At 28.6% G+C, this 24,113-nt stretch overlaps 1 protein-coding gene across 4 annotated transcripts in view; it reads right to left on the reverse strand.

Moving 5' to 3' along the window:
* LOC139511853 (protein unc-80 homolog) overlaps nt 1–24,113 on the reverse strand; it is an 84,198-nt gene that overhangs the window by 23,992 nt on the left and 36,093 nt on the right. For all 4 annotated transcript variants that reach the window (XR_011662103.1, XM_071298972.1, XM_071298971.1 and 1 more), the window contains 9 exons: nt 23,829–23,950; nt 23,011–23,088; nt 5,528–5,635; nt 4,749–4,793; nt 3,367–3,551; nt 2,623–2,752; nt 2,118–2,186; nt 940–1,047; nt 257–367 (listed from right to left, as the gene is read on the reverse strand). Coding sequence is in view for 3 of the 4 variants with exons in the window: in XM_071298972.1 (XP_071155073.1) it covers nt 257–367; nt 940–1,047; nt 2,118–2,186; nt 2,623–2,752; nt 3,367–3,551; nt 4,749–4,793; nt 5,528–5,635; nt 23,011–23,088; nt 23,829–23,950 (956 nt within the window). In the remaining variant the exon portion in view is untranslated. The remainder of the gene's footprint in view (nt 1–256; nt 368–939; nt 1,048–2,117; nt 2,187–2,622; nt 2,753–3,366; nt 3,552–4,748; nt 4,794–5,527; nt 5,636–23,010; nt 23,089–23,828; nt 23,951–24,113) is intronic.

Here is a 24,113-nt window from a genome sequence, read left to right on the forward strand (position 1 = left end):
GGTCTTTCCAGATATTTTTCTCATTTTTAAATCAACATTTTTTTTTTAATATTTACTACTTTTACAATGAAATACTTCTACCAAATTGATAAACATACAGATTTAAGAATTTGATGGAAAGATATCATTACATATGTTTTATCTTTTGACATATCATTGTGTAAAGACAATACTGGGAAGATATTTGTTAAGACAAAATTAAAGGACATTATTTATTTTGTATTAAAAAAAACAGACAATAAAATTCAATACAAACCAGCATCTGAACACTCCTAAAGGAGTCTGGAGCATATGCTATCACTGTAACACACATATTTATTACATCTATCATAGCAAGTCTATCGGGGTCATTCTCATAACAGAAATCCTGAAATACACAATATATACATAATACATAAAAGTCCCATTATATCCATCCAACTAAAGATTGAGCAATATTATACCTAACTTGAAAACGAAGGGGAACCTAAAAGAGGGGCAAAAGACACCGAAGACCATTGAAGACATTCAAACTCACAGATAAAAAAAAATTATGCAATATTGCTACTGGACAGATGATGTCCTAGGGGACAAAATGTCCACCAGCAAAGATATTGACCCAGTGTTCCGGATGGATAAATAGTTCCTACTCTACTAGTGTCAACTTTAAGGATAATCATGACAAGTAAATGTCATTATAATTGGTCAAATTCAGTGATCTGTGGGAAACAAATTATGCTTTACAATATAAATTTCTAATTAGTAAATTTTTCAACACTGCTAAATCAGGAGATGCTTGATAAGCATATATCTTTCCCTTAAATTCCAGTTTTTCTAACTTCTCATATAAAATGCTGCATGCTTAGCAGAGAAGCAGCAGATACCAATTCAAAGTCTTAAGTTTGACTTGACTGCTGATCAACACAAGACAAACATTAACAGCATCAAATATAAACTTACCAAAGCTTTCAAAGGTTTTTCACTTTGAACTAAATCTAGAACACATAAGTTATCAGGGCAGTCTTTCCCTAGTGACATGAGTAGCTCAAACAAACAGTCTGGTTGAATCTGTAATTATGCATATTGGTACTATATATTCAGAAATTATTGCAATACTTTTATAATCAATGCAAAAAATGTGGGTTATAATCACAATAATTTAAACTTGCATTTGAAATTTTTACATGAATTAAAAAGGATTTTTCAATATGGCAAAAAATAAAATCACATTTTAGTCTAATTTCACAAAATTGCAATAATAAATGCATGCAAAAATTTCTGATTTACAGTAGTTGTTAACAACATATGGTATGGAGGTGCTGAGAAAAACTTTGTCTTTAAAATAGTCTATTCATAGACAGAGTGTACATTCCAATACTAAGTACTTGTATCCTTTCTTTTTTCATTTGACTAATAACTTTAATTACAAGCCATTCACCCCAATAACTGTTTGGTAAACTTTCTTACCATAAGATCAGTTTTCTTTGGGGTTGGTAATTGTAATTTGGTAAGAGTTTTTAAAAGACTGTTGTAGAAAAAATAAACAAACAGGAAAGTCTCAGTAACTAAATAGACATAATTATAAAAGTAGTTATGTTTTACTTTCTGTACTATTGCTCCTCTAAATAATTGAAACTTAATACACAAAGAGATATAAAATTCAAGCTGTTCAAAACAATAGTGATTATTTATATAATTATTTGTTTTCATGGTCAAACAACTCCTCATGAAGATTCAATTAACATATGATCTGCGTCAAATAGAAATCGACCTTATGCAAACAAAAATCAATACCTCTGTTAAGTTAACCTATTTTAGGTTGAAATGATTTCTACGGAAAGTCTGTAATTGTTCCAAAGGTAGGTTTTCATAAGAAGACAACCCTTTAAAACGGACCAAAATGCATCTTTTATATCTAAATTATTCCAAAATCGATCAAAGTCTTATACATGTATATGTGTACTTGCACTTGCATAAGGTCGATTTCTATCCGACGCAGCTCATATCTTTTCAGCTATTAATTAGGTATAAAATAGAATCAAAGCAAATGTTTGACTTGATATTCTATAATTAGAAACAGATACCATGAGATAGAGGTACTACTCTGGTGATCAACCTCCTAAAAATAACATGCTAACCTTTCTACAGTCCACAATACCAGTCTCTGATGAGGACTCATCCAACAATGGCACAATACTACCAAACATCTGGGGGGAAAAAAGAAAGGAAATATACTTTTAAAAAACTTAACCACAAACACTTGCATAAACTATACATATATAGATTTCGAAGATGCTTCCCAAAAGTTAGAATAGAAAAAAATTACATTAAAAGATTTCAATCTCATAAAGATAAAACTTGATCAATAATATAATTAGTGGCAATAGAAATAAGAGATGGGCCATAACAACAGTACCTAGAAACAGTATATTTTGAATGACCTAATCGATGAACATCTATAAATTTTATTTCATAGTGACACTTTCAATAAATGATAATGCTAAATATTTATAACTTCCCACATGTTGTTTTTTTCAGGGTGCACTGACTGATTATGGATACAATAAAAGTGAGTATAAATGAAGATTTTTTTTTATAAAAAAGTGAACTTGAAACATAAGTCATACATATAATAATGCTTACCTGTAAAATAAATGGTTTTCTGTGTAGGATATAAAAGGTCTTGCATACAAATTGTATTGCTGAACACAACACTGGGTTAGGCTGGTTATTACTGTATGTCTTCAATAGGCTTGGCATGATGTACATAAATCTACAAGGAAGTATCTTTAAAATTACCTTCTATTATGAAAAAGAACTTCTAAAAAGAAGAAAAATTCTGTAATATAACTTCCTCTCGAAACAAATGCTGGAACATGTTACCTAAAGTATTTGTTCATAACAGAATAAAGCTGTAGAACATTTGCTTCAGGAACATATATTATGGCATTATTTATAACAAAATTCAAGGGTAACTTCTATAACGAAGGTTCCACGGGAACTTCTGTAGGGAAAAGCTCTGGGTGTGGGATATTGTTGCTCTGTTGAAGACCTATGCTGGCCTTGTGCTGTTTTTTGGTCTTTGTTCAGGTTATTGTCTCTTTGACACATTCCCTGTTTCACTTCTATTCTATATATAAAAGATTGATTTTCCTGGTATACTTGTGGTTGCAGCTTTTTTTCACAAAATTAGTATTTCACTAAAATTTCAAATTTACATGGTTAAAATCTACCTTGTTTAATATGATAAAGTTAATCCTAATAACTACTTGCAAGTCATCAACTACCTCCTTTAAAAAAAATAAGTAAAAAAGTAACATTAAAAAAATTGCATGACATGTGTAAAGGAGGCAATAAATACAACACAATAAAGGAATTTTAATTTACCCATTCATTGAGAAGATATACTTGAAGTGTATACAAGTGTTGATAAGTGACATCAAGCAGAAGCGTAACATTGCTGAATCTTCACAATGGAGAATGATGCATCCGTTGATGACATTGAGGAAGAGCTGAAGGTCACTGGACCATGCAAATGTACTGGTCATTGAATCGAACATGGTTGTCATCAACTGTAACAGAAATATAAACAACTGATGATAAATATGTGAGAATATTTTTTATCAAACATTATCAAATGATATATAACATACATGTTGTACATGCATTTAACTTTATGCCATTTCTATACATGTATTCAATATTCATGTCTGGTATAAATTTAATGTTAAAATCAGTTAGTTTTCTTATTCTTCTTTTTTTTTTTTATTTTCAAGTGATACATGATTTGGATGACAAACTCAAGTAACTTGACTTTTGTATATGAAACTTATTTGTGATGTCATAAACATGCCACAATCAATAGATCTGACAGTAATTGGTTGATTCACACATATTGTTTTTTTGGTAAAATGAAATGCATTTTTTCTTACACAGAGAAATTTGAAGGCATAAAGCAAATATGTATGAAATAATCAAATATGGCTTAACTGATGTCTTAAATGTCTTAAGAACTGTTCTTACTGGAGTTTAATAGACTAATGTTTTCAGATAATCTGAAGGATTGTTATTTTAATGTGTTTAATATTATTTTTAATTAATTGGTAAACAAAATATCTGTATCAACTTTGTAAATGCCCTTCCATTTAAAAAAAACCAGTTGTGTCAAAGCGAAACGAATGGCCCTGTCTCAAAAAGTTGAAAAATCTGCAATTTCAATAGCTCATGTAGACACAAACATATTGGTAGTCTCACATGCCAAAAATCATCCAAATATCTGAAAGAGTTTAGAAATAAAATGTCTGTATAACTGTGATTTTCAACAATTTATCAAAGTCCAAAAGCCCGTAATTTTGGCAAAAATTAGCGGAGCGGAATGAAACTTAAACTTGATCTGTAACTCATCATAGTTAACTCACATGCCAACAACCAGCCCAATATCTGAAAGCGTTTAAGAAAAAAAGTCTGTATAACTGTGAATTTCAACAATTTATCAAAGTCCAAAGCCTGTAATTTCGGCAAAAATCAGCGGAGTGGAACGAAACTTAAACTTGATCTGTAACTCATTATGATTAACTCACACATCAAAAATCCGCCCAATATCTGAAGGCGTTAAGAAAAAAACACGGTATAATGGTTTGTTGCGGAATGACGGAATTACGGAATTACAGAATTTCAGAATTACGGACAAGGGTAAAACTAAAACTATATGGCACCGACAACTTCGTTGTAGGGCCATAAAAATGAATAAAGCAAAAAGACAATCTTACCTTAACCCATGAGTACTTGTGAAGAGTGTCTAGTCCATACAGTTCCTATAAATATTAAAAAGAATAATTTAAAACACGGTATATAGTATTATACTTTTATGCAACAATCGAGAACAAATAACTTAAAATTAAGGAAAACAACAATTTCATATATCATTTGAATAGACAAATAGATTTAGCTTTTTTTAAAAGTTTTTTTTAACCTATTCACAGAACTGGCATTTCAAATAATTGGCATATACTATACATGTCATATGATAGAGTCAGTCAGTTGACATTAAAACAGGTTATATATTTTATGTATGGTAAAGAACACATAAGTTTATCAAATAAAAGCAAAATTGTAAAAACTATAATCTTCAAATAACTGTAAAAAACAATTGCATTTTTTGTGTTTCTGAGCAATAAAAAAACCATGTTGGTTATTTCTGTTCAATTGTTAATGTTATATTATTACATACTGTAAACAAAATCATTTTATGAGTGATTTGTACTCATGAGTAGAATACACAAATGATATGTGAAACATGGATCTTCCCTTACATAAATACAGTTGGAAAATTGTGAAATAAATCACACCTTGAAAGTCACCAATAAAAAGACAAAACGCAAAATGAAGTATCTGTGAAAATTTGTTAGGTTACAGAAAGTTGGTCTTTAGAAGGTCAAGGTTGTTTGCTACCTTTGTAATTATATAACTAAAAGGCAACAAGTAATATGTTCCAGATAACATTTCATTCTGTTTTTCTCTTTTAACTTAACATCCTGTCTATACTTGCCTGTCCCCAGTTGCCTCCATAAAGTCCAAACTCAGCTTCAAGAGCTTTCCTTGGGAAAGATGGTAACTTCAGGAACTCCTCGTGCAGGAAAGACACATGGTTTTGTAACTAGAAAAATAATTTCACTCAATTTCTTGTAAAAATGTATTTTATGTTTTCTTTTCTATTATTGATTTTCTTACAAAACAATATACATAGATAGAAATGTTAAATAAAATACTAACTTTGTGCATTTTTTCAACACTCATTATTGTCCAATATGAGAAACAATACTTAAACTTAGTTCTCCTTGCTTTAGAATAATGAAATCTCATAAACAAATTTTGGCCTTTCATAAAAAATGGCAAATTGACCACAGTATTAGTTACAAATTGACTCCTCAATCTAAGAGTAAAATATGATTTTTTTATCAAATGATTTAAAGTCTAAGAATATGTTTGACCTTTCAATACTATAAAATTTCAATGTAATAAACACCAACCATAAGTCACAGTGACCTATTTTCCTCACCTGATGTGGTGGTGTATTCTTTAGAACAGCAGTAGTGAATAGTACCTCACCTGATGTGGTGGTGTATTCTTTAGAACAGCAGTAGTGAATAGTACCTTACCTGATGTGGTGGTGTATTCTTTAGAACAGCAGAAGTGAATAGTACCTCACCTGATGTGGTGGTGTATTCTTTAGAACAGCAGTAGTGAATAGTACCTCACCTGATGTGGTGGTGTATTCTTTAGAACAGCAGTAGTGAATAGTACCTCACCTGATGTGGTGGTGTATTCTTTAGAACAGCAGTAGTGAATAGTACCTCACCTGATGTGACACAATATACCACTCCTTTAGCCCCCCACAAAAAAAAAAAAATTATCTTCAATTTTTGACCCCCCATTTTAAAGAAAAAAAACCCTTTTTACATCCAAAATAAAAATTTTACCAACATTTTTGTGTGATTTTTAACTTCAAAATTAAGAAGAAAAAAAACACACTTTGTATTTATACCCCCCATAAAAAAAATAAAAAAAATTTTTTATGTAAAGAGCACACCAAAACCTTAATCCTGGTTTTTTTTATAAAACTCATTTTTTCCCCTAAGGGGAGTAGTATAGTACTTGAACGACTCCAGCACCCCCCCCCCCCCCTTCAAAAAAAAAAAAAATTTGACCCCCAAAAAATTACCCTCATTTCAAGTAAAAGAGCCCTAAATTTTCATATAAAACAAAGCAAAAAAACACCCCAAAAAACACCAAATTTTCTTACTCCCAAAAAAAAACCGGGATAACAGGCAGAGAAAAAATTCTGTGGGATTTAAGAGAAAAAAAAAAAAATCAATTTTTACTTTAAAAAATGAAACAACCTACAGCTCCTGATTTATATCCAGAATTACCTATAGAAGATGGACAAAACTATAGATTACAAAAAATTTCAGAAATAGAAAATTCTTTAAAAAATGAAAGAGACAAAAGAAATTCTTTATATAAAAAATATAAAAGAGGAGTAAACTTTACAGATGGAATAGATACAACTTTAATTTCAGCATCAGTTATTTCTGCAGGTATAGGTGTTGCTATTCCTATTTTATTACCTTTACAAATAACAGCAGTCGCATGCGGAAGTATTGGTGGTGTAATAAAATTAATAAGAAGAAAGCTTACTTTAAAAGCTAAAAAACATTACGAAATAAAAACTTTAGCAGAATGTAAATTAAATAGTATTAAAGATTTAATTTCTAGGTCTTTAACTGACAACAAAATAAGTGAAGAAGAATTTAAACTTATTTTAGAAGAGCAAGAAAAATTTAATGAAATGAAAAAAAATTCCCAAAAAGGAAAAATGGAAAATTTCCTAAAAGGAAAAAGTTTAACTACTTTAGGAGAAGATGAAAGAAAAAACTTATACAAGAAACAGAAAATAGAGTAAGAAACGAAATAAAAAAAAAAATGGAAAATCTATAATTTTTATAAATAAAGTTATAATTTCTTCTATTCCCCTTAGGGAAAATCCACCAAACTATGAATCGATTTTTTAGACACAGGGTGATTTTTTTATTAAATAAATGGAAACTGAAAAATCGAAATGCGCTAAAAAAACAATTCAATATATTTTAGAACAAGAAGATTCTTCAGATGAAGAAGAAGAGCGTCAAGCGAAAATAAATGGACTTACAAAAAAACAAAAAGATAAAATTATAGAAAATCTACAAATAATGGTTGATAATGAATTTAAATATTCAAATATCTTTTTGTTAGTAGAAAAATTAATATTTACAGGTAGTTTTTATTGTTTATTAACAGAAATATTTGGTTAATTAAAAATGGCATTTTTATTTTATTTAATTAAAAATGGCAGAAGGGGGTTATGAGTTTAAAATAGATGATTATGATGATGATGATTATGATGATGAAGAAAAAACACCATTAATGGATAATGATGATGAAGAGTTTCAAAATTATATAAATAATGAATTTGAAAATTCAAGAGCTTTATCAGAAAATGATGCTAAAATTCGTAAAAAAGAAACTATAAAAAAAATGATTAAACAATTTTATAAAAATAATGGTGAAACAACACGTAGTGAAATAGGTTTTTTAGTTAGAGAAGATTATAAAGGAAACCAAATATTATATGTAAAAGATGAAAAAGGTAATAATATTGCATTAACATATTTTAAAAAAGGAGTATTAAAGTTTTATAAATTTAGCACTCTTCAAAAAGAATACGGTGTTAATTTTGTCAGGGATGTTTTAGGTGTAGATGATTTTAAAATATCTGATAATTTAAGAGAAGCTAGAGAAGAGTTTCATAGAACGATAAAAGCACCAATTCGTGAACTCGATTATATAGAAATTCCATTACAAGAAATATCTACACAACAAGAAGGACAAGAATTATTAGAAATAGCAAGTAATGAAGAAACACATGTGAAAGAAATAGAAACTTCATTTATTGAACAAGGAACATCTTACATAAATGAAGAAACACAAACATATATGACAAAAAGAGAGATGGATGGTATAATCAGTGCAATGACATCAGTAAAAGAAGAGATTGCAAATGAATTAACAAAACTGAATGAAACAAATAAAGACTTAGCAAAAGAAAATACCAAATTAGAACAAGCTAAAGAAGACAATGATGAATTTCAAATAGATAGAATAAGTAGTCGAATAAGAGAGTTAGAATCTGAGAGAAGTGCAAGACTAGAAGTAATTAATATTAATAAAGAGAAACTACGTAGTCAAGTGAACAGATTTAAACAAACAATACATAAAATGTTAAACGAAGACAAAACATTAGGTGAAAGAATAAGAACATTATTCAGAGAACAAGGAATAACAATAGTTAGTGTTTTAACTGCTTTTGGAATGATTATTGGTGTTATTGTTGAGGCATTTACTGGTTCTCCTTCTCCTGCTCCTTCTCCTCCATCAAAAGGTGGTGGTGTACAAGACTGGATAAAAAAACAATTAAAAAATCTTGGAAAATTATTATCTTTTCTTGCAGGAAAATTAGCAGCTGCATTACCAGGTATTATAGGTTCTATTGTTTCTTGGTTATTGTCTGCAACAAAAGACGTAGTAAATTGGTTTGCAAACAACTTATGGGCATTGCTTATTTTAGTTGTTAGTTTATTGTTTACTGCTGCTAGAGATTATTTTAAAAAATAAAGTGCTGTAAATCCTATTACAATACTTACAAATATTATTGCTTGTTTATTATCTTCGTGATTTTCATGTTCAATTTTTTTTATTGGATCTATTTTTGGTTCTTTAGGCTTTTCAGGTTTTATAGGTTCTTGTGGTTTTACAGGTTCTTTTGGTTTAAAATCAACATGATCAAAATTTTTATTATTTAAATCATCATTAAACCCAAGTGTTTGATTTTCTGTTGCAATTATAATTTTATTATTATAACCAACAATAGTTCCAATTTGTAAAACCATATCACTGGGAGACATATATAAACCAAGTCCATAAGCATAATCAACTTTACTTCTTGCGTATTTTAAAACATTTTGATAATTTGATATCTGAGTGGGTAAATCAATAGGACTATTAATAACATCTTGTACATTTGCTAAGAATTGTTTTTGTGCATCAAATCCTGTTCCTACTTTTAAAATTTCTGTTTTTGTTTGAGATTGAGCACCCAACAAAGCCCATACGTAAATTTTAATACTTTCATTAATACGTTCAATACCTGCTCGTGTAAAACCTTCTGATTTATCTAAAATAAATGTTGTCCAAGCCATACTTATATCTTTTTCATGATAAATTGTATCACGAATATTAAAGAATGGACCATCCTTTTTATGATTTTGTCTATATTCACCACTTGGTTTATAATATTGCTCAAAACTTCCTAATCCTTGACATGATGATTCTAGTTTTTGTCTCCAATCTGTATTTGGAGAAATATTAAATTCATCACATAATTTCTGGTATGCAGCTTTGTCATATGGGTTCTTGTAATAACAGAAAGAAGAATCTGTTGGTAAAGGTGATTTAAGTTCTTTTAACATTCTTGCAATGCAATAATATAAATGAAACATATAAAAAGACTTTGTAAGATTTGAAGTATTTTGTATATGATCATTATAAGAAACACCACATCCTGTACTTGCACACCAAACTGCAAAATTTAACTGACATTGCCACCAATCAAATGAAGAATGAATCCAGGCATTCCATGGTTCATTAGTATGTATTGGTGGATTTTGATAGTTTTGAAATAAATCAGGAAAAGATGTTTTAAAGTTCTCTTTTTGATTTACAAATATTGTTTGATTTACAAGATTTGTTTTTAATTGATGATCTTTTTCAGAATATTTAATACCTGGATTATATGAAACATTAGGATTATATTTAAATTCTTTTGTTATCATTTTTTTATATTAAAAATGTTTCATACTATTTCAAATATTGATAATACAATAAACTTAGAACAATACATAAATAACAGAAATGGAAATAAACGTATTGGTTTGAAATTTATAAGATACAGTATAGGTTGGTATAATGTTTATCATGGGTTTATAACAAAAACCGGAGAGGAACAACAAAGGATTATGAATGGTTATTATAGTTTTCAACAAATAGTGGATGAATTTCAAAAAGAAAATATTGTATTATCCGTAAATGAAGCAAATGGTATCGCTTCATTAAACACTACTACTGAGTTAAAGATAAGTAAGGGTTTGGGAAATATGTTAGGGTTTAATAATAAACGTAAATTTGAACCTAATGAATTACATTATGGAAACAAATTTGTGGATTTTGCTATCCATAAATCATTATATATCCATTTGGAACAAGTTAGCACTTCTCATAATTATCTTGATGGTAAGCCAAGTACATTATTGGCTGTTATTCCAGTCGAAAATAAAGAGTTTGGTGAAGTTATAACAGCGAGATTTGAGCATCCGGAATATAAGTGTTTAGTAAATGATGTTATAACAGAATTGAAATTAGAAATAAGAGATGAAAATAATAACAAGATAATTAATCATTTACCAATTAATTGTGTTTTAGAAGTTATATAATTTATTTAATAAAATGAGCATACTTGGTGTCAAAAAAAAAAACGTAGAAAAAGAAATATTAAATATGAAGAGTGAGCTTCAAACAATGGATACTAAGGATAAAAATTTACATCGGAGTGTCGCTGCCCTAAGCATCAGAGTTTTAAATGTTGAAAATATAGTTAGTAATATTAAAAATAAACCAGACAGAAAAATAATAAGTATATATGCTGGAATTGATGGTCCAATACATGGAAATAAAAAGTTTAATTTTGGTGATGGTGGTGGTTATTATGTAATGAACTTTCCAGGACAAATATTGGGTATTAGTTTAGTAAGTTTAAGAACAAGCACAGATATTATAGCCATTAAGATGATTGTTAATGATAAGTCAACTAGTTACAAAATGAGTTTGGATAATGGTGTCACACACGGTTTTAATAACTTTTATACACCTTTTGAAGTTAAGGCTGGAGATTTAATAAGTTTTATTAGTATGACTAATAATTATACATGTATCAATACTCTAGTATCAGTGGTAATTGAATTATTTTTATAACAAATTTAATCCTTAAAAATGTCGGCATACGGAAACAAATTAAATCCTTACAGAAAAATAAGAGAACCTCGTGGTGTGAAAGGTATTCGTCAAAGTGTATCAATAACAAATAATCCTTCAACTATTGATCAAAATCAACAGCTATTAGTGAGATTCCCCAATCTAAGCAATAATGATGTTATTGTTCCTGGAACAACCAGATTGGCATTTGAAATAGAACTCACATCTACAGACGACAATGCAACTATATATCAAAACATAGGAAGAACAATAGTTAAAAAAACAACAATTCGTATAAGTGGAAATGAAATTATGTCAATTGATGATAGTGATATTTATCATTGTTATGTTGATTTATGGAAATCTACATCTGAACGTTTAAATATGGCATACCAAGGTATTGGTGAAACAAACATGTTAAAACACAGAGTTGGCGCGGATGATAAAGCATCAGACATAGGCGATGAAGCAATTGCAACTGCATATGGTACAAGATTTTGTATCCCACTTGATTTTGAACTATTAGAAACTCATATGCCTTTTTATCAAGCAGGTCTTGGTGATAGACTTGAATATGAACTTACATTTAATAATTATAGCAATGTTATTAAATCAACAGATACATCTGCAAGTTATACAATCAAAAACATTTGTTTAGAATTTGATATGGTTACTGATGCAGAATTAGCAAGGCAGATAAGACAACAAGTTAATGGTAAGATGGTTATTTTGTACGATAGAATACTAAGACATAGAAAAATAACCAAAAACAAATCTGATACATTGTGGAATATAAATTTAAATGTTCCAGCTAGAAGTATGAAAGGAATTCTAATGTTGTTCGAAGATCCTGAAAGAACAAGTACCGAAACTTATTATAATCCTAACATAACAAAAGTAGAAATGACAATAGAAGGTGTTCCAAATCAACTATACAGTCAAGGAATGAAAGCATATCAACAATGGGATGAAATAAATAAATTCTTTGCTTTAAATTCAAAAAGAAATAAAACAACAGAAGAAGTTTTAAAGGATTTAAATTTATCCTATACAACATTAGAAAAATATCTTACAACTAATTATGCATTATGGTTAGATTTACGTTCAACAGATGACAATTCGTTACACGGTTCAGGTAGAAGAATTGAAAATGCTTCTGAAGGTATTACTATCCAAATAACAAAAACAGCAGGAGCAAATAAATTAATAAATGTTTATCTGTTTGTTATACAAGATGCACAAATTAATTTTGAAGATGGAAGATTTAAAGAAGTTAATTACTAGTAAGCGAACGGTTCCCCTTTAAAAATGGAAGAGATACACTCCGATTCCCTTTATGAATTACCAAAATATCCCCATTGTGCTATTATATGTGGACAAACAGGATGTGGAAAAACAGAGTTTGTTCTTGATTTATTAGAAAAAGAATATAGTGGAGTTTTCAAATATATAGTCATACTTTGTCCAACCATCCAATGGAACAAAGCATACAAAAATCGTGAATGGATTGGTGATGTTAGAAAACCAAAAACAAAAAATTTAATAATTGTTAATCCTATTGTTGAAGTGAGAGAAGCGAACGGTTCCCTTTATAAAGAAGAGAAGCTACAAGAACTACTAAGAATGTTCTTTAAAAAATATGCTGGTCATCCAACATTATATATCATTGATGACTGCAGTGCAACAAAAGAACTAACAAAGAAAAAAGATATGCTGTCCGAGCTTGCATTTTCAGGAAGACATGCGGAACAATCAGTGTGGGTCATTTCACAGAGATACAACTCTGTTTTAAAAGATTTAAGAGAACAAACAAAATGGTTATGCATGTTCTACACAAAAGATAGAGATAGTTTTGATAATTGTCTAAGAGAAAATGATGTTATTCCTACTTTGGAAGAAAGACAAAGAATAAAGGAAGAACTTAAAAAAAAGAAACATCGTAAATTAATATTAAAGACAGATCAACCTACTGATTATTGGTTACTTAATTGATTTTTTTTTAGCAATTCTCAAGTAATGCTTAAGTAATGCTTAAGTAATGCTTAAGTAATTCTTAAGTAATTTAACCAAAATAAGTAATTCTTAAGTAATTTAACCAAAATAAGCAAAATAATTCTTAAGTAATGCTTAAGTAATTCTTAAGTAATTTAACCAAAATAAGTAATTCTTAAGTAATTTAACCAAAAATAAGCAATAAAAAAAGCAATGCTGTTGGAAATACTAACAATTGCAACAAACACTGCAGTCTTATCATTGGTTGGATATGTTGTATTTAATTTTTTTTAAAGTTAAAAATAAATTATATCCGTTTTTTAAAACGTATAAAATGAATGCTGAAGAATTATTAAGCGAGCAAATTGTGGAACACATAAATATTGATGATGAAGCGAGCGAAGTGAACGGTTCCCTTCAAGAAAAAAAACGCGAAAGATTATCAGCTGTTGTTGCTGGTGGGAGTAGTAAACAATATCTGGGTAAAGAATTACAACTGTCGGATATTGATAAAATGACAACAGAACAAATAAACAAACTATACTGCAAATATGAAGCAAGATTGGGAGCTAGTATGACCAAGACATTAGGAAACTCTTTTATAAATTTATATGTTATGGGTGTATCAAAGTTTTTCAAAGTTGTTAATCCACCAATTTTGATACAAGACTTAGAGGAAGATCCTTTTATCAATAATGCTTTAACTAATACATGTTGTGAACTGTACTATAGATATGGAATGTATCTTGCTCCTTTTACTGCAATATTAACAACAGCAAGACATATTGAACCACTCGCTTCGCTCGATTTCCAAAAAAAAGATGAAAAAAATGACATAAAAAATGATGAATGAAAATCCTGAACAAAAAGAAGTATTTAAAAAACCCAAACCAAAAGACCCAAAAAGAGTAGCTGCTGGTAAGAAAGGTGCAGAAGTAAGAATAAGAAATGCAGAATTGAGAAAAAAAGAAGTGGAAAAATTAAAAAAAGAAAATTCAAAAATCAAACAAATAACAAAAGATTCTGATACAGAAACAGATTATGAATCAAACGAACATATTCCTTCGGTTGAGAAACACTCCAGTTCCCTAGTTGATTATAAATTTGTACTTTTTTCTATAAGTATTGTTGGATTGGGATTGTTTTTTTACAACCAAAGTAAGACACCAGAAAGAATGATTAAAGAAATAACAAAACCAGAAAAACAAAAGAAAGAAATTGATCCTTTTGAATTTAATTAAATTTAGTACATTAAAATGACAACTCAAAAAGACGGAAAACAAATAGCAAATATGTTATATCATGCTGGAGTGGAAACATTGCTAACAGTTGGATATGCAGAAATAGGTAAAAAGGTATTAAGGAGGCCAGCACCAAAAGTGGATTTTAATATGAATGATGTTGTAATGTTATCCATTGATATATTACTTGCAATGGCAACAAAAGATATGTTGATTAAGCAAGGTATTATACCTGCTGATATTATGAAGTAATTTTTGTTTTTATAAAATGGCAAGTGCTTTAACAATGATGCTTGGTGGGGCAATAACAAATGCTTTTGCATTTTCAGGGAGTAATTATTTATTTTCACATATGGGTAGTAATGCAAATGAAGAGAAAATAAGACATGATAAAGCTATAGAAAAATTAGAAAAAGCACAAGCAGAATGGAATAAAAAAAGAATACAAAGATTAGATTTTATAAATGAACAATTACAAAAGGAACATCATGCAGTTCAGACTTTTGATGATGTTGACCAGGCAATGAAACTATACTATCGTGTCACGAATAAAAAATTTACTTCATTATCACCTAAACCTACATTAAGTGATTTTTATACTCCATCAGAAGACCAGAAAAATAGAGAGATTGCATTTGTTGTTGGTGGTATGGCATTAACTGGTTTTATTGTTTGGAAATTAAAATAAAAAATTGATAAAAATTAGAATCCCTAATTTCTTTACTTTTCCTGGTAAAAACAGCAAAATTGCAGAAAAAAGTATGTACTATTCCTGTACTTTTTCTGTTTTTAGGGGGTATAGAGAAATAATAAAATAAAATAAAAAATTAAATTTCAGGACATGGTTTTTCAAAAACATATTCATAAACTTTATCTGGTCTAATAAAAGCATCCCAACCAGGAGGAAACTTAGATAACTTTTTACCATCAAACTTTTCCATTACTTCCATTTGTTTTGGAGTCAAAGGACATTCTCCATCATCTCTTAAACAACATATCTGATAATCTGATAACATTATTCTTCCTAATATAACTTTAGCGTCAGGATCATCTTTCTCAGTATAAGCTTCAATCATTTTTTAGTCTTTTATTTTTTAAAATAAAAATTTAAATTATATATTTTTTAATATCCATAAGGAAAACTTCTAATTAGATTTTCATTTTCACAATATACCATTCTTTTATCAAACATATAATCATAAGCTTTAACTTGTTTAACTGTTTTAAGTTGATGATCTTTTCCTATTTTTATATTATTATATTTTACAGTTTCATATTTTTCATTTTCATCAGTAACTATTTTTATTTTTTTATCTAATGTAATCTTTTTTTCAACTTCAGCATTTAATCTAAAACCTTTACAACAGCTAACTAGTTTTTCTGTATCTAGTTTCATAGAATAATCTTTTGGACCAGCAGATATAAATTGTTTTATATGATTAGCGTTATGTTTTGAAACAATTTCATCTGTTAAATCTCCTAATTTATTTCCCATCATACTTTCTATCTTTTTACAAGCTTCAGAACCATCATCATTATAAATACAAGAATCTGTATCCATGTATAAAACTCTTTCTTGTAGAATATCCAATAGTTCGTATAATTTTAATCTAGCATGTGCTGTTGTAAACAAAGCTATATAAACATTTACACTTGGATTAGGTTTAGAGTATTCTTCTTTATTTTTATATTCTGTTAAAACAATATCTTCATCTAATATCATAGTACTTATATCTTTATATTTTTCATTAAATACTATTTTAGTTATATGTTCTAAAGTAAAACAATATTCTTTTTGTGTAAAATTATCTCTCATACCAAAATGTCCCCATAAATTATTTAAACATATTTTAGCTATAAATCTTAATCCTGAATTGTACTTAACTTTGTCAATATCTAAATCATAAGCAGTATTATCTATAATGTATTGTATTTTTGTTTTACATTCTTTATCGTTTTTACAATCATTTTTACAATATTTAGGATCACATTTACATCCTGAAGCTTCTTGTTTATATTTCATAAACGTATCTACATAAAGTTTAAATATATCTGTAGATGTTTTTTCAAAATGTTCTAGTTCATATATTTTTTGTAATTCATAACCTTTTTCTATTGCTTTATCTATTTCTATTGTAGACCATGTACCTACTATAACTCTTTCCTCATCAGAATGTATACATTTTTCATTTTTAATATTTTTACATTCTTTACATCTTTTTATTTCATGTATTTTATCATGTTTATTTAAAGTAGGATCGCTTGACGCATCTATGTGTTTCCTATGGGGACATTTAAAAGATATTTTATTCATACATGTTCTACATAATCCAAAAAGTAATTTATGTGTATTATCACTAGGGTGATACAATCCTTTAGGTGGTAATATTTTACATTTCATTATTCCGAAATAATTATTTTTTATATAATCATCTACAGAAATATCTGTATATGTAATAGGATGTCCTATAGGATATTTACAATATTTATTTACTGATGGATACAGAGAACAAAAATCTACATATCTACCTTTTAAATCAGAAAGATTATTGTATAATTGAATAGTTTCTGTTCTTCCTCCATAAAATGCATCTCTTTTATCAATAGGTTTTAAATGTGGATCAACTTCAGGATATTTTTGTTGATCAAACTCACATTCCCATATTGTATGAATTTTTACATTTGGTTTTAGATTATCTTTAATAATTTTAAGTCTTTCTTTAGTTTCATTATATAACTCTTTCATAGTTTTTTTATTTCTATCTTTTTTGCATATTTCTTCAGGACTATAACATTTTGGGCATCCATGCCAATAACATCCAAAAAATTCATAAACATTACGCATTTTATTTTTTCTATCATAATAATAACCATCGACTTTATAACATTTCTTATTAATGGATAATATCTTTTCACCTCCTCTTTTAGCATGTTGAATCATTATATTATATTCTAAAGAAATATACTCTAACCATTGTATTGATTTTTGTGAATGTACTTCTTTAATTGTCATCTTTTTGTGAATTCCAATTGTTTCATTTGTCAACATTAATGTTTTAAATATTTTTGTACAACATTGAGCAATTGTAATATATTGAAATGGATCGATACAATTATTGGTTATATTTAAAAATAATTTTCTATATAAGGTACAACCTTTGGCAAGAATTAAAACATCCAATAGACAATAATAAAATATTTCTTTATTGAATTTAAATTCTTTTTCTCTAACTTTATTATACCATTCATCAAATAATTCTTTATTTTTAATTGTCATAGTATTATAACCAAAATATTCTTTATCAGGATAAATTCCCTTATATTTTTGATTCTCTGTTGTATTAAAATAATGTGGAAAATAACCTTTGTTACCCACAAATCCAAATGTTTTTGGGAAAGCAGCTAATCCACATAATGTAAAATTTATAGAATCTATGAATCTTAAATTTATTCCTTTAATAACTATAAATGTTAATTTTAATCCTGAAGAAATAATACTATGTTCAATTTTATTTTTTATTATCCATCCTAAAATCGGTTGCATATCATAACCTTTTCCATAATGTGAAATAAAAGTGTAGTCTTTAAATTTGTCTCTTATGAAATATTTACAAAAGTTGTCTATTACAGAATTTCCTATAGGGGTTTCATATTCCCTAAAGGGAATTTTTTCTACATCACTAAAACAATCATCTATGTCTAATTTTAACAAGTTTAAATTATCAATATTGAAATCACATTTAAATACTTTTACATAGTTATTTTTAAAACAATAAATATTTTCTAAATCGTAAGCTATACAAAAATTCATTATATGTATTCCTGTTTCTTGATTTGCTTCAAAATCAAAATATACATATTTATTATTTTTTACTTGTTTTGGTACTGATGGTTTCATATAACATAAGTGTTCTTCATTACTTTCCGTGTATTTTTCATAACATATTAAACATATTTTTTCACCACATTTGTGATTTTTGCCTGTATATGTTTTGTTACATTTATCACAAATATGTTGTTTTCTGATAGTTGTTACTGTGTTATCTTTGCATGTATGTTGTTCAGTATAACCAATTAAACATACTTTACAAAACCTACGTTTAGCTAAAAATCCTGTTATATTTGTTATAGTGTCAAAGTGTTCATCATGATAATATAAATATATTTGTTCATTATATTCTTCATTACCATTATATACAATATATTCTGTACTATTTGATGTAAAAACAATTATCCTAATATTAAGATAATTTTCAAAAGCTTTTAAATCATCTAAATTATTACCTTCTTCTTTTATTTCTACTCCTGATTGTTCATGTAAATCTTCAGCAACTCTTTTTTGTAATGGTCTACCTTCATTGATATGTTTTAATTGAGAATCTGTAAAATCTTTTAATAACTTATTTGAAGCTAAAGAAGTTACAATTGCCCTTGATAAACATATTGTATCATCATTTTTTATTTGGATAATACTTCTTTTATTTGTGACATCTAATATTTTTAAAGCTTTACCTTTTCCTTTTCTATTAGGGATAACAGTAACTTCAAAAATAACTTCTTCTAAATTTAATTCTTCAGCACTATTTAATAATCTTTCCATTTGATCCATGAATAACTTTTTAACTGTATTATATGTTCTTATAGGCCAGCTTTTATGTTTAGTAATTATGATTTCATGAATAGGTACTATTTTAATTCTTCCATTAGGGTAATCTTTTATGGAATAGTCTACCATGTGTTCAAAAGCATTTGTAAATGTTTCTTGTTTTTCATCCTTTAGACTAATTTTATAATTAAATACATAAATACTTGCTTTATGTTTATATTCTTTTGTCAAAACAAGTTTATATGAATCTCCTCGCTTGGATAAAATTTTATCCTTTTTTGCCTCCATTTTTTAAGAAAACATTTTAGTTACTTAAAAATGTCTAAAACAAATCTAACAAATAAATTAGCAGATGAACTACATCATAGAGTTATAAAATCTTTTCCTAAAAGACGTGTTTATGTTAATTCAATAGATCAAACATGGGCAGTTGATTTGATAGATATACAACAATATTCAAAACAAAATAAACACTATAAATATTTATTAGCAGTTATAGATGTTTTTAGTAAATATGGTTGGTTGATTCCATTGAAAAATAAAACAGGAGTAGCAGTGAGTGAAGCATTTAAAACATTATTTAAAGAAAGAAAACCAATATATATTTGGTCAGATAAAGGATCCGAATTTTATAATCGACAAGTAAAAGAATTGTTAAAAGATAATCACATAAAGTTATATTCAACTGAGAATGAAGAAAAATCCAGTGTAGTGGAACGATGGATAGGAACAATGAAACAACATATGTATAAATACTTTACTGCTAATGAAACTTTAAAATATTATGATATATTAGATAAATTAGTTAAAAATTATAATAATACAGTACATTCTTCAATTAAAATGACACCTGTTCAAGCAAGTAAATTAAAAAATGAATTAACAGTGTATAAAAATTTATATCCAGAAAAGGAAGAGAAAATTAAAAAACCTAAATTTAAAGCAGGTACTAGAGTAAGAATAACAAAAAAGAAGGGTAAATTTGAAAAGGGTTATACTACTCGTTGGACTAAAGAAATATTTGTAATTGAAAAAGTTTTAAATACAATTCCTTTTACTTATAAAATAATTGATTTAAAAGGCGAAGAAATAACAGGTGCTTTCTATGAACAAGAATTAATGATGACTAAGTTTTAGATCTTTCTAAATGAAAGGTGCCACATGTGGAGCAGGGTCCGCTTACCCTTCCAGAGCACCTGAGATCACCCCGGTTTTTGGTGGGGTTCGTGTTTCTCAGTCTTTAGGTTTTTTTCTGTGTTGTATTTTGTGTTCTGTTGTTTGTCTGTTTGTCTGTTTCTTTTTTAGCCATGGCTTTGTCGATTTACTTTTTACTTATGAGATATAACGTCCCTTTGGTTTTTCGCTCCTCCTTTACTTACGGTTAATTTATTACCAAAACAATAATCAGTTTCAAAATTTTAATTTGAAAACAAAAGTGCAATGAATACATACAAATCAAACACTATAAACATAATATCACTGTTCAAAGTTAGAACTGTCACATCCACTAAAAGTTACCCGGTTATGCATAACCGTTTCTAAATATAGCATTGAGAAATAGTCATTCCTTATACGGAATATATACAAAGTTGTCCCAGCCACTGATCATGTATAATTACTCCTTATATGGAATAAGAAAATCAATATCACATATACTATATTAAAAACACAATTACAGATTGAGAAAGTTCTAAGTTTCTAAATATAGCATTTAAAAAAGTCACTCGGAAGCAGTCAGTGTAAGTGTATCGTCTTGCGATGATTGAAGAGTATTGGTGGTTGGTAGAACCACAGGTACTCTCCAGAATGCATTGAAATCTGGAATTTGTAGCATGATTTCAATTTCTTTTAGTTTTCTCAAAATGAAATTTAGAGGTAATCCCACATTTAAAAAATTAGGGTATCCGTGAAGAACCTTTGCGAGAGCACGTAGCTTCCTCGCGTGGTCATCGGAATACCCTGTCTTCTCTTTTAACCATGCAGACCAAGATTGTTGAATTCTTCCTTCTTTCCTTTCATTTTCCAGCCAGGCTTTGGTAAGATTTAAAAACTGTCCAAAATTAATATGAATTAAAAGTGTTTGAGCATCCTGCCGTTTTAAATTTCGTATCCCTTTATTTAATTTTTCCACAATGATCGTCTCACTCTCATTGTCAAAATGCAAATAACCGTCGCAGAATGTTTCTCTAGAAATTGTGCGGTTAATATCAGCAATGTTGTCTGTTAGATATTTGTGCAGTTCTAGGGGGGTCATTTTTTCCTTATTCACTTTTCCATAAACGTCACTAAGCCGTTGTTTAGGTTTTTTAGGAAGCTTCGGCATCTTTCCGGTTGGTCCATTTGAACCAATTTCGTTAACCAACAATCCCATATTGTGATAGTAAATTCTATAATCATTAATCAATTGTTTTTGGGTAACAGTCCATTGTTGTTCTGATTCCATATCTGCTTCACGTTCACACTGATTTGAAGGTAAAATTAATGTCTCACCACTGTTAATTTGAAACGAAAGACCGCACCAGTCTGCTATATGTTTACATGTGATGACAACATTGTCTAGGCAACATGTAAACATACTCTTGACAACCATGTAAATATTTCCAATGATTGATTTTGTCTATAGCACTTCACAAATGTAAAAAGCAATTTAAGTTGTAGTAGTATTGATCCGTTTTATTACTAGACTATATTGATAAAATTAATTAAAAAGGTTGGGGCGCACTGGGGAAATTATTTTTTCTCTTAAATCCCACAGAATTCTTTCTCTGCCTGTTATCCCGGTTTTTTTTGGGAGTAAGAAAATTTGGTGTTTTTGGGGTGTTTTTTTGCTTTGTTTTATATGAAAATTTAGGGCTCTTTTACTTGAAATGAGGGTAATTTTTTGGGGGTCAAATTTTTTTTTTTTTTGAAGGGGGGGTGCTGGAGTCGTTCAAGTACTATACTACTCCCCTTAGGGGAAAAAATGAGTTTTATAAAAAAAACCAGGATTAAGGTTTTGGTGTGCTCTTTACATAAAAAAATTTTTTTATTTTTTTTATGGGGGGTATAAATACAAAGTGTGTTTTTTTTCTTCTTAATTTTGAAGTTAAAAATCACACAAAAATGTTGGTAAATTTTTTATTTTGGATGTAAAAAGGTTTTTTTTTCTTTAAAATGGGGGGTCAAAAATTGAAGATAATTTTTTTTTTTTGTGGGGGGGGCTAAAGGAGTGGTATATTGTGTGATGTGGTGGTGTATTCTTTAGAACAGCAGTAGTGAATAGTACCTCACCTGATGTGGTGGTGTATTCTTTAGAACAGCAGTAGTGAATAGTACCTCACCTGATGTGGTGGTGTATTCTTTAGAACAGCAGTAGTGAATAGTACTTTACCTGACGTGGTGGTGTATTCTTTAGAACAGCAGTAGTGAATAGTACCTCACCTGATGTGGTGGTGTATTCTTTAGAACAGCAGTAGTGAATAGTACCTCACCTGATGTGGTGGTGTATTCTTTAGAACAGCAGTAGTGAATAGTACCTTACCTGATGTGGTGGTGTATTCTTTAGAACAGCAGTAGTGAATAGTACCTTACCTGATGTGGTGGTGTATTCTTTAGAACAGCAGTAGTGAATAGTACCTTCCCTATTTCTACAAATTTCAGAGTAAAAGCCTACAACAAATCAACAGTATTTTATAGTTAATAGCTGAATCTAACAGGCCTAGCTATTATTTAAACTTGGAATTTATTAAAAATTTCAACCACAAGATATTATGCAAATTCCATAATTAAAAGTAATTCCAAGTTCAAATTATAGCCTGTAATCTGCAATTATGAGAATTTTACATGTAGGTAAAATAATTGCTACCAGTTTGAATGCTATTTGCCAAATCTATCAGAACATAAATGAACTGTATATAACTAACTGTAGATGGCATTCAATAGATTTAACCACTAAATTTAAATTCTAGAAAAAAAGTATATGACAGATCAAGACAACATAAAAGTCATAGCAGGACAAATGTACAGATGATGATATGACAGATATGAGGATCCGTATAATATTCCCTCATACTTTCAATTAGGTCAGAAGCCTGTAGTTTAGTGGTTATTGGTTATTCACTGATATAAATCTTTTTCATTTGATGTTCTATTACAGGCTATTGGTTTTCTCAGTTTTAATTTTAATAAATGTTGTCTCACAAGACCCTTTAATAACTATAATAGTTGAAATTGAATTCTTAGGAAACGATTGACTGAATAAAAATGACGAATTGTGTTATGGCTCTTGTCTGATATTTAAATGATGAATACCAAGAGAGAACCAGCTAACTTTGTTTTCAGAAATTTTTTTTTTTTCACACTATGTCAAGAATATATATAAAAACAGAATTTTCCAAACATAGTCTAACCTGTTTATCTAGATCCTGAAAGGCTTTATCAGGATTTATATTAACCAGACTCAGCTGTGGATAGAAGTTACGTCGGAAGAAGTAGAAATCCCTAACATAAGAGTTCAGGTTATGTATCTGGTCTGAAAGTAAAAATCAAACATTGTAAGTTAATAATCGGAAAATTATTTCATATCATCTTACAAACAACGAAATTGTGAACTATAAGCATTACATGTATTAGACAAATTTCCTATTTTTTTTACTTGTACATAATCTGAATGTATTTTTCTTCCTCTTTCTTTT

The sequence above is a fragment of the Mytilus edulis genome, chromosome 2, assembly GCF_963676685.1.
Source record: "Mytilus edulis chromosome 2, xbMytEdul2.2, whole genome shotgun sequence".
Taxonomy (NCBI): domain Eukaryota; kingdom Metazoa; phylum Mollusca; class Bivalvia; order Mytilida; family Mytilidae; genus Mytilus; species Mytilus edulis.